Genomic DNA, 13772 nt, shown 5'->3' on the forward strand with positions numbered 1-13772 from the left:
TATATTTTCTTCCCCCGTTTTCCTCCAAAGGCTGCAATATTGTGCTGTACACCAAGGTAACAGCTATGCAGAAAGCTGATGGTGCTAATGAACCAAGTATAATGTGTTGGAATACAGTGTAAAAGCCACAGCTCTTATACCTTCACTGTGGAGAGGCTGATTACACAGAGCAGTGACAAATGATTGCTGGCAGAGGATGAGAGGAGCCACAGCGGATGCTGTTGGACCAAGCACAGCATCATGGTGTGACCCAAAACATTGTGCCATATCACAGTTACATCAATGACTAAATGGAAGTTCGTGCATACCATGCTTTAAGCTATTTTATTCATTGTTGTAGTATTACTGTATGAACATGTCTGTCTCCCAAACTTTCAGAGCCAAGTAGCATGAAGTACATGTCAAAGTCAAGTGCTAAATGAGTTTTTTTAAACAGTTCATTTAGCATATCTGATAAACTGCTGCTGAAAATCATTCCAAAATGTTTGTCAATTTTACGCTTTATTTAGCATCTTCTCAAACTATCACTCAGTTCTTAACTGTCAAGATTGATGCAAAGATCATGGTACTCAGGGATTATTGTAGATAGATTATAACTCAAACCAGATATCAAAGCTTACCTCTGGAGATGCACTCTGGGATGGCTCATTAGCCTCACTGTCACTGGAACTACTTTCACTTTCAGAGTCAGATCCAGAACTACTTTCAGATCCACTATGGCTGCTTGAGTCATCCCTGGAATTATCTGCTCCTTCACTATTATGCTGTGAAGGTTCAGAATTGCTGGGGAAAGACAAAAAAGTAAAATAATCAAGACTATGTAAGACATACAAGTTTCACATAAACTTAATTATCTAACAGAAAATTCTACATAATTGAGTACAGCAAATAGACTGGGAAATGATAATTATATAAAAACAATTACTGCTTTATTTTTCAAGCTGTTAAGTATCTACTTGTTGGAGGAGAAAAGCTGTTTGACCAATGATCAAGTTCTAATCACTTCTTGGGTTAGCACAAGCCACAAGTCTACAGTGTCAGACATGGATTTTTAAAGCAGTGAGATCAAATTAGGAAAACTCATCTGCTCAAGTGTTACTTCATTTGCCGTGAACTGCTAAAAATCAGCTATGAATGCCTACCTTCCAGGTGTACTCCTTGGCACTATCTTATCAGAATCCTGTAAATTAAAAATAAATAAATAAAAACAGGGTGAGGAAGAAGCCTCCATAAATTATATTATGTATTGTGTACTGCATGGCGATGAAAACAAAAATAGAGCTCTAATACTCCTTCCTCATCACCACCAACAAACATACTTAGCATATATAGCATCTCTCATCTGAATACATTGGAATAGTTTACAAAATTGCATATTATCCTCAGAGAGGGAAACAGATTAAATTTAGCCAAGTTCACACAGCAAACAAATGACAAAGTCAAAGAGTCCTCCTACACATCCTACTATGGTTTTGAGAGTTCCAATTCCTCTCTACTCATCACCCTGTGTCATTCATCTATCTGTGTGAGGACTGGTCACAACTTGGGTCTATCAGTGTTATTCCTCAATTGTCCAAGGGGCTGATGTTCAGCAACGGAAGGTCCTATTCCCATGCTCAATGTCTCATCAGCATTATCCTGAATGAACGAATCAATCAATCAAGAAAGACTAGGATTGGAAACTAAAACAGAAAATGAACCTGGGATACTAAATTGCAGTGCAGACAATCATCATCATCTAGGTTCCTGAAAGGGCTATTTTTAGAATTATCTAAGATCAGTGCCAAAGATAGGACAATTTGTATTACAGAGAGTTAGTATCAACTAAGGGAGCATCAATTTTCCCAACTAGAGTGACAATCTACTGTAGAAGTAGTAACAGAAAAAGGAAATTTGGTGGGAGTGTTCACATACATTAGACACAACCACCAATCCCAATCCTGAATTAATGGTGTGTGGAAAAATTTATGCCACATATTATTTTGAAGATGTGTTGTCCTTAAATGGCAGGCCACCACATGTGAGGGGGGAGGGAGGAGAGAGGAATCAAACCTGAAAAAGTCTCCTTGTCACTAAGTTTATACTTCTTGAGTACATTCTGTTCCATTTTATGTTGAGGAAAAGGCAATATGAAATTGCGACAGTGAGATTTGGAAGTCTAAAGGCAAAACTGGAAGCAAGGACTCCCACAAATAGTGATTATATATTCCAAAAAGTAGTTATACTGCACTGTTACAAAGTTACTTTGAAAAATCTTGCTTTTAAATTAATGCTTACTGACAAATGTTCAATTTGCAACCAGCCAAGCACTGCATGTTTTTAAAATAGAAACTTAGTATTGAACACTTCAGTTGTGTCTGCTGTACTTTTCTAAAACTTTAATACTTATGGTATATACCTGTTCACCATCACTGTCTTCACTGCTGCTGAGTTTTAAGTCATCTTTCAACATACTGAGTGAAACAAAGAAAGAAAGAGGAATAAATTTTTCATATACTCTAGAAATTAATTCCAAAGTGGTGTTAGGCTATAAACTGATCTAAAATGTTACTAGGAATTTTCCTTTGTTTACAGAGTTTATTGCGTGTGGGAGTACACAAAACAATACTAAAATATTGAATGCTTAAGTATAAGAATCCCTTATACAAAAATATTGTGCGACACACTTTAGTGTGAAAGGACAAGCGACCACTTATAGAATTGTCTTCTTGCATGCAAATGATTAAGAGTATTGTTTAAACAGAATTAAGGAGGCCAGAGAGTGACACTTAGAATTCTGTCATATTTTATTTCACTGCTGTCACAAAAGTTATGTTTCAATATACATATCTCTATCTATTTCACAATCCTAGCATAATGTCTGAATACTGGAAAGACATACATTCATTAAGGTTTTTGTTATCTTTTGTTTTATTTTCACGATTAAAGGCTTTAGTGTATATAAAAAACAGTATCTTACTCTGTTTGGTTTGATTCACATCTGGAGAAGGAAAATGAGAAAGTTAAAAAATAAGTTTCCCACGCAGGTACTTTCGCAGTATGGCTGTTTTAATGAAATTCCTAACATTCTAACATCTTGGGTCTAATCCCCAATATATCTTTTCCCCCCCAAAAAGGTCATTGAATGTTTGTCTCCCCAAAAAAACAAGTTTACTGACTACACAAAGTGCAATCTTGCCCTATCATTTTATTTAAAACAGTATGAATTCATTGCAATAAACTCTCAAGCTCTCACCCACACCTGAATCTAATGGGGGCTTCCAGCAGTTGTCCACAGATCTCCTCAGATTCCCCCAGTTGCAGAAATGGCTCCAATTCCCCCATAGGTGATTTGCACCCACCAAAAATACCAGCCCCAACCATAAGTATAGCATTGTTGAAATATTGCTATGACAAAAGAGCAAAGGCCGGAGCGCCGCTAGCTTTTCTGCCGCCCTAGGTGGCGGAAGGTCCCGCCCCGAAATGTCATCCCCCACATAGGCCGCGGGAAATGCCGTCCCCCCCCAGTTGCACTGGCCCTGAGCAAAGGAAAAATGAAGGGTGTAATCCTTCTATTACTGTCTCTAACACTTAGTGTGGGTAAGCATCTTTTTATAAAGTGACTGCGTAAAGAGGCTGTGTTCAAAGTCATATCTAGTCACAGAGAGAACAGGTTTTTCAGAGGGGTAGAGGAGGGTTACTGATTTTTTACTCCTGTTAGCACTGTGAAGCCTGGACAAACATGGGAGAAAGAAATGGGTTCTATTTCTACTTACACAGTAAAAGGACTGCTAATTGAAGACTTTGCAACTGAATTTGTATAATTGAGGGCAAAACTTGTTTTGCAGAAAGTTATTTCTTGGAGATGATGCATAAGCAAGAACAAACCCAGGTCCACTCTAAGATCTCAGCTTTGCAGGACTGGTAGATAAATGCATATTTGTAAACTGGACAAATTTGACATGGTTGTCACAGTAATAGAACCCCATAATTTTTTTTAAAACTAACTTTTCTGGACATAAATGCATTTTAATTACATATACTACTCATGGGAGAATTCTGCGCCCCTGCGCAATGCAGAATTTTGCAGAAATTAACATTGTGCATACAGAATTTCCTTTCCCCCACAGAAATGGGCTGCAGTGCTGCTAGTTGCCACTATGGTCTGCTGGACCCGGCAGAGCCCAGCCCACACACCGAAGACACTGCAGGGGGGGGGGGGGGGGGGAAGAGAGAGAGAGAAGAGGGCTAGAGGGTTCCTGGCAGCTGCAGTTGCCAGCTAGCTCTGAGGCCTAGTCTTCACTTACCGGCTGGTCCGGCGGCACGCCATCGATGTTCTGGGATCGATTTATCGTGTCTGGTTAAGACGCGATAAATCGATCCCAGATCGATCCCGGAAGTGCTCACAGTCGGCGCCGGTACTCCAGCTCGCCGAGAGGAGTACGCGGCATCGACGGGGGAGACTTCCTGCCGCGTCTGGACCGCGGTAAGTTCGGACTAAGGTACTTCGAATTCAGCTACGTTATTAACGTAGCTGAATTTGCGTACCTTAGTCCGATTTGGGGACTTAGTGGGGACCAGGCCTGAGGGAAGGAGACGGCAGTGCACAGGAAAGAAACCTGGGACCAAGCATCAGGCTGTTTCTCCCTCTGGATCCCTAGGCTCTGGAGAGGGTGGGATCCCACAGCTGGGCTCTGGGGAGCAGAGGTTGTAGGTATCTGAGCAAGGGGTGCCCTGCAACTGGGCTATAGGGGAACAAGGGGTTCAGATGTATTGGCTGGGGAGGCCCCCCCGTGGCTGAATTCGGGGAGGGGAGGAAGAGGGTAGAGAAACAGGAACTGGGTGGTCATAGGGATTTCTTTAACTCTCTACTTCTGGGGGAATTTGTGTGTGTGTCTGTGTTGTTACAGGCATACTTGCTGACAGGTATTTTGAAATAAGTTATCAAAATAATTGAAACTGGAGTGATTATGTAGTATTATTTTAACAAATACAATGTGCAGAATTTTAAAAAATATTGTGCACAGAATTTTTAATTCTTTGATGCAGAATGCCCCCGGGGAGTAATATACAGACAGCCACTAAAAACTTACTTTGGTGTACATATTTGCATTTTCTAGGAACAATTAACCTTTGAGCACCAGGTGTCAAATTTTCTCCCAACTTGCTCATTATAAAGAATAAAGTCACCAAAATTTATGAGGAAAAAAAACAACAACAACACTAATCAAGAAGCTTCTAGTTACACTGTGGGGTTTTTTTTATGGTTGTGTAGCAGACAGATGAAGTGTAATGTTTGGTCTACAGGTACTTTAATATAGTTTGCCACATTTGTATCAACACCTGTATGATAAATGTTTGGTATTCAAGCAGAAGACAGGGCCCCAAATTTAAGCTTCCTTAAGCATATTCCATACTGTATCCTCTAATTACAGAATATCAGAGCCCCCCAAACCATTTTTGTAACTGTTAGCACAGGGATCTCAAACTCAAACGACCACGAAGGCCACATGAGAACTAGTACATTGGCCCAGGGGCCGCATCACTGATACACACCCCTACCACGGCCACTGGCCCCACCCCCATTCCAACCCCTTCCATGAGGCACCGCCCCTGCCCAACCTCTCCCCACCTCCATTCCAACCTCTTCCCCAAAGTCGCCGCCCCCTTCCTGCCCCTATTCCAACCCCTTCCCCAAATCACCATCCCCTACCCCGCCTCCTCCCCGGTGCGCACGGCTCCCCGGTCCTCCCCCTCCCTCCTGGAAAGCGCCAAGCGCTGCCAAATAGCTGTTTGGCAGCAGGAAGCACCTAGAGGTAGGCAGAGCACCAGGGACGCGGCACCCTGGGGGGGAGGGCGTGGCAGGTGAGGGAAGCTTGGCAACCGCAGCAAATAACTCCACAGGCCACGTGTTTGAGACCCCTGTGTTAGCAGCTGAAAGTAGATCATAACTTCACAACCCAGGTAACTGGATTTCTCTGCAACCATGAACATTTATTTTAAAAATGTCCCTCTACCCTACCTGCCCTCCTCATTCTTGTCAAAGTACTGAAACAAAGAAATCCCAAGAATAGAAATCTTCTTTAAATATCCTGCTAACGTTCAACAACAAAAAAAGAGAGCAGGAAAAGCAATGTGCATACATGTGCCCTTGTGAAACAGCAGTTGGTGACATAAAATTTGAGACTATCTTGGAAAGTGTCCTTTTCACGTGGGCTTGGGTAGCCATTTTCTGGTAATCAACAAGAATTAAGATTCTACATAAGAAAAGACAGTTACCTTTTCTGTAACTGGTGTTCTTTGAGATGTGTTGCTCATGTCCATTCCATATTAGGTGTGTGCGCGCTCGCCACATGCACTGGTGCTGGATGATTTTCCCTTAGTAGTATCTGTAGGGGACCGGCTCTGGCGCCCTCTGGAGTGGTGCCCACGTAGCACAGTATAAGGGGCTCCATCGGCTCCCCCCACCCTCAGTTCCTTCTTGCCAGAAACTCCAACAGTGGGGAAGGAAAGCGGGTTGTGGAATGAGCATGAGCAACACATTTTGAAGAACACCAGTTATGGAAAAGGTAACTATCTTTTCTTCGAGTGCTTGCTCATGTCCATTCCATATTAGGTGACTCCAAAGCAGTACCCCTGGACGTGGGTAGGAGTTCACGGACATGTAGGTTGCAACGCAGCTGTGTTGAACCCAGCGTCGTTCCTGGCCTTCTGAGTGATGGCATAATGAGTGTGAACAGAGGACCAAGTTGCAGCTCTACAGATGTCCTGGATAGGGATATGTGCCAGGAAGGCCGCCGAGCTCTCATTGAGTAGGCTCTGACAATCGGCAGTGGAACCTCCGCCAGGTCATAACAGGTCCTTATGCATGAGGTGATCCAATTGGAAATCCTTTGCAAGGACACTGGAAGACCTTTCATCCTGTCTGCCGTAGCAACGAAGAGTTGATTTACGGACAGGCATGACACATTCTAAGTAAAAAGCCAAGGCCCTTCGGACGTCCAACGCGTGAAGACGCCTCTCTTCACTGGTCCTGTGCGGTTTGGGACAGAACACCGGGAGGAAGATGTCCTGGTTCATATGGAAGGTTGATACCACCTTTGGCAGGAAGGCTGAGTTGGGCCACAGCTGAACCTGGTCTATGTAGAAGACCTCAGAAACGCCATAAACGGTCAAGGCTTTAAATTTCAGAGACCCGTCTCGCCGACGTCACTGCCACCAGGAACACGACCTTCAAAGACAGGTGGGAAAAGGAGCAGGAATCCAGCGGATCAAAGGGCAGGCCGGTGAGCCTAGAAAGGATTAAGTTAAGATCCAACTGCGGGACAGGAGCCCATACCTGCAGGAAGAGTCTCTCGAGCCCTCTCAAGAATCTGATCATCATGTCATGAGAAAACACTGTCCTTGGATTGGCGAGCGAAAAGCAGAGATGGCCGCAAGATGCACTCTAATGGAAGAGTGTGCCAGGCCCTGGTTCCTCAAATGGAGCAGGTAGTCCAGGACAGCCTGTATGGAGGAACGCGAAGGAGAGATGCCCCATTCGGATTCCCAACGGGAAAACCTCATCCACTTGGCAGGTAAGTCAGTCTAGTTGAGGGCTTGCTACTTTCCAGGAGGACCTCTTGGACTCCTTCTGAACTGGTCCGGTCCTCTGGGTTCAGCCACACAACATCCACACCGAGAGGTGGAAGGACTTGAGGTTGGGGTATAGGAGCCGACCGTGATCCTGTGACAGCAAGTCTGGTTGATTGGCCAGGGGCCATGGAGGGCCTGCTGTCAGGCTCATAAGCGTGCCGAACCAATGCTGGCAAGACCACGCCGGGGCGATCACAACAACCTGCGTTTTGTCTCTTGATCTTTGCCAGGACCCTGCTGATGAGTGAAATATAGGGAACGCGTACAACAGACTCCCTGACCATGACAGGAGAAAGGCATCGGAGAGGGAGCCTTTGCTCAGACCTTGCAAAGAACAAAACGGTGACATTTTCTGTTCTCTCTGGTAGCGAACAGGTCGACTTGGGGAGTTCCCCACCTTTGGAAGGTCATGCAGGCTACCTCTGGATGGAGCAACCACTCGTAGTGAGAGAAATCCCTGCTGAGGTGGTCCACCAACATATTCTTGATGCCGGGAAGGTGTCAAGCTTCCAGGTGAATCTCGTGGCTGATGCAGAAGTCCCATAGATGGAGTGCCTCTTGACAAAGAGCCAACAAGCGCACTCCCCCTTGCCTGTTGATGTAGAACATTGAGGCTGAGTTGTCCATCAGGACTCGGACCACTTTGCCCGACAGGTGGGCAGGAAGACTCCGTACGCCAAACAGACTGCTTGGAACTCTGACATTTCTGTGCAACTTTGCCTCCTCCAGGGACCACATCCTGTGTCTGGAGGTCGCCGAGATGTGCACTCCAGCCGAGGTCCAAAGCGTCCAACACCAGCTCGATGGAGTGAGGGGGGGTTGTCGAACGGAACCCCTTCCAGGACTGTCCTGCGGTCGGTCAACCATCACAGCGAGGGAAGTATCGCCTGGGAACTAGTAATGATCTTTTCCAGGGGGTCCCGAGACTGGAAATAGACCATACCCAGCCATTGTTGCAGGGCCAGGCATGGCGGACCACGTAACTGCACGCTGCCATGTGGCCCAGCAAGCACAGACAGGCCCTAGCTGTAGTCAGAGGGAACGTGGAGACTTCCACAATGAGGTTCGTCAATGCATGGAACCTGTCCCGTGGCAGGAACGCCCTGGCGCAGGTCAAGTCGAGGATCGCTCCAATGAACTATCCTATGCACCGGCACAAATGTCGACTTTTTGTCATTTATCAGAAGGCCCAGAGAGCGGCACGTGGCTTGAAGCACCACAACATCCCTTTGGACTTGAGACTTGGAACTGCCCTTGACAAGCCAGTCATCAAGGTATGGGTAGACCTGGATACCCCAGTGCCCGAGGTAAGCCGCTACCACGGACCTGCACTTGGTAAACACTCTCGGTGCTATTGCCAGGTTGAACAGGAGGACCGCAAACTGGTAGTGGTGGGGTCCCACCGTAAACCAGAGGAAGCGTCTGTGTCCTTGAAAGATCACTATGTGAAAGTATGAATCCTTCAAGTCGAGGGTGACATACCAGTCTCCCGGATCCATGGAGGGGATAACAGAAGCCAGGGAGACCGTGTGGAACTTTAGCTTCTTTAGGTACTTATTGAGGTCTCACAGGTCCAGGATGGGCCATAGACTGCCCTTGGCCTTTGGGATTAAAAAGTACCAAGAATAGAACCCCTTGTTCCTGTACTCAAGAGGAACTTCTTCCACCACATCCAGCTGCAGCAACCCCTTTACCTCCTGCGCAAGGAGACTGAAGAGGGATGGTCAAGGCAGGTGGGAAAGGTGGGTGGGAGAAGAAAGGAACCGGAGAGTATAACCCTGTTCCACTGTGCTGAGGACTCACTGGTCCAAGCAAGGAAGAAAAGGGAAAGGTGGTTGGTGTATACTGGGACAGATGGATCCAGGGAATAGTCTGGTAGGTCGCCCTTGGGCGCACCCATCATTTGGCCCCTTGCTTGGCACGGGTTGAGCCCGACTGGGCAGAAGGTGGAGGTGGGTAGCTTGCATATTGCTTGTTGCCCGTGGCTCGTTTGTGGGGCTGGTTCTGCCAAGGCTGGCTCTCCTGGCCCTGAGGCTGCTGCAGTTTGAACCATTACGCACCGGGGCTGGGCTGTACAGATCCAGGGTTTTCAAGGTGGTGCGGGAGTCCTTGAGGCTATGCAACTTGCTGTTCGTTTGCTCCGCAAATAAGGCTCAGCTGAAGGGCAAGTCCCGCATGGACGGCTGAGCCTCAGAGGACAACCCAGAGAGGAGCAGCCAGGAAGCTCGCCGCATGGAGACAGCGGAAGCCATGGTGCAGGCAGCAGCGGAGTCCAATGCCACCTGGATGGCTGCCCTGGCCACCGTCATGCCCTCATTGAGAATCGCTTAGACCTCCTTCTTGGAAGCCTCGGGGAGCAACCCTTCGAACATGGCCATGGCTGGACACATATTGAAATCATACCTGCCAGGGAGGGCTTGGTTGGCCACTCTCAGCGGAAGGCTGTAGAATGGATAAATCTTAAGTCCAAAGTGATCCAGCCTCCTCGAATCTTTATTTTTGGGGGTAGCCCTGGGTTGTCCTCGCCTCTCTTTGTGGTTAACCGCCTCTATCACAAGGGAGTTGGAGGCAGGGTGGGAGTACAAGTACTCATGCTTCTTCTTTGGCTCAAAGTACTTGCGTTCGGCCATCTTAGAGATGGGGGCCAAGGAAGAGAGGGTCTGTTACAAGGCATTAGTGATTTTGGAAACCCCTTCATGAAGGGGTAGGGCCACCCTGGAAGGAGCCGAGGAACAGAGGACATCAAAAGGATAACTCCTCCAATTCCTCTGCCTGAAGCCCCAGGTTGGAAGCAACCCTCTTCAAAAGTTCCTGGTGCGCTTTGGTGTCATCTTGAGGAACTGGGTGACTGGGCCCTGTGATAGCCTTGTCTGGCAATGAGGAGGACAATGCCAGTGCTGCGGGAACCTCCACACCCATTGGTGGTCTAGCAGCTTGCTCTCCTGGGTACTCCTGAACCTGTGGGGTCTTACTCCTCGAAGCCTCGAGAACCAGAGGGGGAGGGGATACCAAGGCCGCTGGCCTCTCCAAAGCTCCCAACACCAATCAGACAGTCTGGGATGGTTGGGTGAACTCCCAAGGGTTCCACAGGTACTATGGCACCAGCACTGCGCTCAGGGCCATGGAACCGGTTTTGGTGCCATCGATGCTGGCATCACCACAGGTACCAGGGTTTGTCCCGCAGTCAGGGAACATCGCTCCGTGCCGGAGCTGTAAGTGGAGCGGCAGTACCGGGTGACCAGGAACAGGCAGAGTGGTGGCTCTTGTCCAAACCAGTGTCGGTTGCTGGGACCCGAAGCTGACCTGTCCGAGCGAGTCGGGTGTCTCGGTCAGTGTTTTGGAGACTGACTGTGTTTGATGTATCTGCGTCAGACACGCAGTGATCCACGCCTCGCTACTCGACCGGTACCAGGATGTCAAACGGGACTGGGAGCCACTATGGGCCGGCTGTCGGGAGGATCCTCCTGAGAAGGGCGATCTCCTCCTAGGAGACAGGTGATGATGACCAGGTGATCGGCAGTCTCTGTTCCATGATCGGTCCAGTGATCGGTACCAGGCCCTGGGAGATGGTCGGGGCCAGTCCCAGAGATCTTGTTGAGTGGCATGTGCCCCAGAGGGTCTGCGCCAATTCACCAGCAAGGAACACCTCAAATCTCTTGATCAGTGCCTCCAGTGTGGGGACCAAAGGGGGGGGAAATCTGCTGAGCCTGCCACTCTAGTCTGAGGCATGACTGCTTCGCACAGGCAAGCGATGGCAGGACGTCACTTTCGATGGGGAACAGTGCTACTGAGGCAGGGACACATGCCCTAGGTCCTAAAGCAGGTTTTCCCCGAGACTGGGGTACTGCTGGAGCCGGAGTGGGCGGCACCAGTAGCATCAGAATTTCCTGAGCTGCTTGAAGGGCTTTGGGCATCGATGGCACCTGAAGCTGGTCATGGCCTGCACCGCTATCCGGAGTCGCAGGCAAAGTATGGGATGAGCTGCACTGCTTGACTTGGAGCCTGACTTCCTGAAGGGGGTGTTGAGCTGCCCGGCATGGGTCGTGGCTCAGCTCCAGCCCTCTCTTTGTAGGAGATCATCCCTTCACATTCTTCTTCGACTTCATGACCGGAGCCGTGGACGGCGCCGACGGAGCACTGCGCATGGAGGCCACGGTGCTTGGTGCGGAGTCGGACCGCTGCTCCGGTGCCGGAGTGAGTGCCGACTCCATTAGGAGCGCCCTTAGACAAGTTTTGCGCTCCTTCTTCATCCTAGGTTTAAAGGACTTGCAGATATAGCACCTGTCACTTATGTGCCCCCCGCCTAAGCACCTTAGACAGCAGATCGCTGACGGGCATAGGCCGTTTACAGTGATCCCAGGGCTTAAAGCCTGGGGACATGGGCATGTCCATTCCCCTTGCTGAGTCCCATTCGGGACTAACGACGAATTGAAGACAACTATTAAGGATTTAACTAAGAAACTACTAACTATATACAAAACTATTTTACAGGTTTTCAAAGTTCGCAAGAAAGAGAACGAAAATGCTAGCCGAAGCAGCAGATTTTCCAGCACCATCACTGGTAGCAAGGAGGAACTTAGGGTGGGGACAGCCAGCAGTACCCCTTATACCACGCCATGTGGGCGACACTCCAGAGGGCACCAGAGCCAGTCCCCCTACGGATAATTCTAAGGAAAAAAATTGCAGCACCGGTGCACGTGGCGAGCACACACACCTAATAGGGAATGGACATGAGCAAGCACTCGAAGAAGAACTGTTATATCCACGTTAAAGTGTGGAGAAATAGCTATAGTCATCTTAATGGGCCAAAATCCTTCAAAAACACTTCAGAAATAGTAGTTTGGGAAATACTGGAGAGGATGTTCTAATCTTTTCATAAGAGCAACTTACGATTTCGATTGATGGCCATTAGACGTTTTTGATGAGGGATTATATCTTTCTGGGGGGAAAAAAGAAAAAAGAACACTCCTTAAAAATGAACAGCAAAATAAGACACTTCAAAGTTACAAGAAATAAAAATCCTAGATTAATTTGGAGGCAAGAATGGTTGAGTGAATTTAGCACTTGAGGAATGGAGGGACTAACACAACTGGTTTAAGCCAGATACGATGCAAGCAGGTGTTATGCAAACTTCCCACACAGTTCCATCAATTCACCTCAACCCTGATATGCAATACACCCTTTCTATGCCTGCTTTATGGTTCTCTTAAGCAGAGCCAATCATGCTGAATTGTTCTATTTGCTTCGTGTAGTTATACATGATTTAGACTGGGACTAACAGGATTATTTCACTAATATCAAGTATCAGAGGGGTAGCCATGTTAGTCTGAATCTGTAAAAAGCAGCAGAGGGTCCTGTGGCACCTTTGAGACTAACAGAAGTATTGGGAGCATAAGCTTTCGTGGGTAAGAACCTCACTTGCATCTGAAGAAGTGAGGTTCTTACCCACGAAAGCTTATGCTCCCAATACTTCTGTTAGTCTTAAAGGTGCCACAGGACCGTCTGTTGCTTTTCACGAATATCAGCTTACCTAGATTTGAACTAGAAGATCCAGAGGTGAAAGGCTAGCACAGCAGGCAACTGCACCAACAAGAACAGCGAGGGTATGTCTACACAACAAAGAAAAACCTGCAGCTGGCCCGTTCCAACCAACTTGGGCCTGCAGCACTGTTTCCCACCCTGCAGAGTCCAAGAGCTTGGGCTTCAGCCTGAGCCTGGAAGTCTACACAGCAATGAAACAGCTCCGCAGCCCAAACCCCACAAGCCAAAGTCAGCAGGCACAGCCCAGACATGGGTTTTTCTTTGCTGTGTATTTATTTCAAGTGATTTATTTTTTTTAAGACAGCAGTAAGTTTCATTTATTTTGAATGCTGTGAAAGAACAAATTGTTTTCCTTCTCTCTCAGTTAAAAACACTGTTCTAGAAAAATTTTACTGCTTTCTGCATGCAGAGACATGGTGTTACTCAGCCGGTAGCGTCATGTTAACGTTAGCTTCAGCATCATCCCTACTCAGCTCTGCAGTAGCTGAGTAAGGATCCCACCATTTTGACCAATCAAGGTAGGTCACTTTAAATTCCTAACTTCTGTCCAGGGCACCACAACAGAAGTCAAAATTGAAGTGGTCATAATTTGGTTTTCAATGAAATATTTAGGAGTT

At 47.3% G+C, this 13772-nt stretch overlaps 1 protein-coding gene across 3 annotated transcripts in view; it reads right to left on the bottom strand.

Moving 5' to 3' along the window:
• AFF4 (ALF transcription elongation factor 4) overlaps positions 1–13772 on the bottom strand; it is a 77336-nt gene that overhangs the window by 21849 nt on the left and 41715 nt on the right. For all 3 annotated transcript variants that reach the window (XM_054036552.1, XM_054036551.1, XM_054036550.1), the window contains 5 exons: positions 12505–12553; positions 2960–2980; positions 2399–2453; positions 1143–1180; positions 621–783 (listed from right to left, as the gene is read on the bottom strand). In XM_054036552.1, the coding sequence (XP_053892527.1) occupies positions 621–783; positions 1143–1180; positions 2399–2453; positions 2960–2980; positions 12505–12553 (326 nt within the window). The remainder of the gene's footprint in view (positions 1–620; positions 784–1142; positions 1181–2398; positions 2454–2959; positions 2981–12504; positions 12554–13772) is intronic.

This window comes from Malaclemys terrapin, chromosome 8, assembly GCF_027887155.1.
Source record: "Malaclemys terrapin pileata isolate rMalTer1 chromosome 8, rMalTer1.hap1, whole genome shotgun sequence".
Classification (NCBI taxonomy): Eukaryota; Metazoa; Chordata; order Testudines; family Emydidae; genus Malaclemys; species Malaclemys terrapin.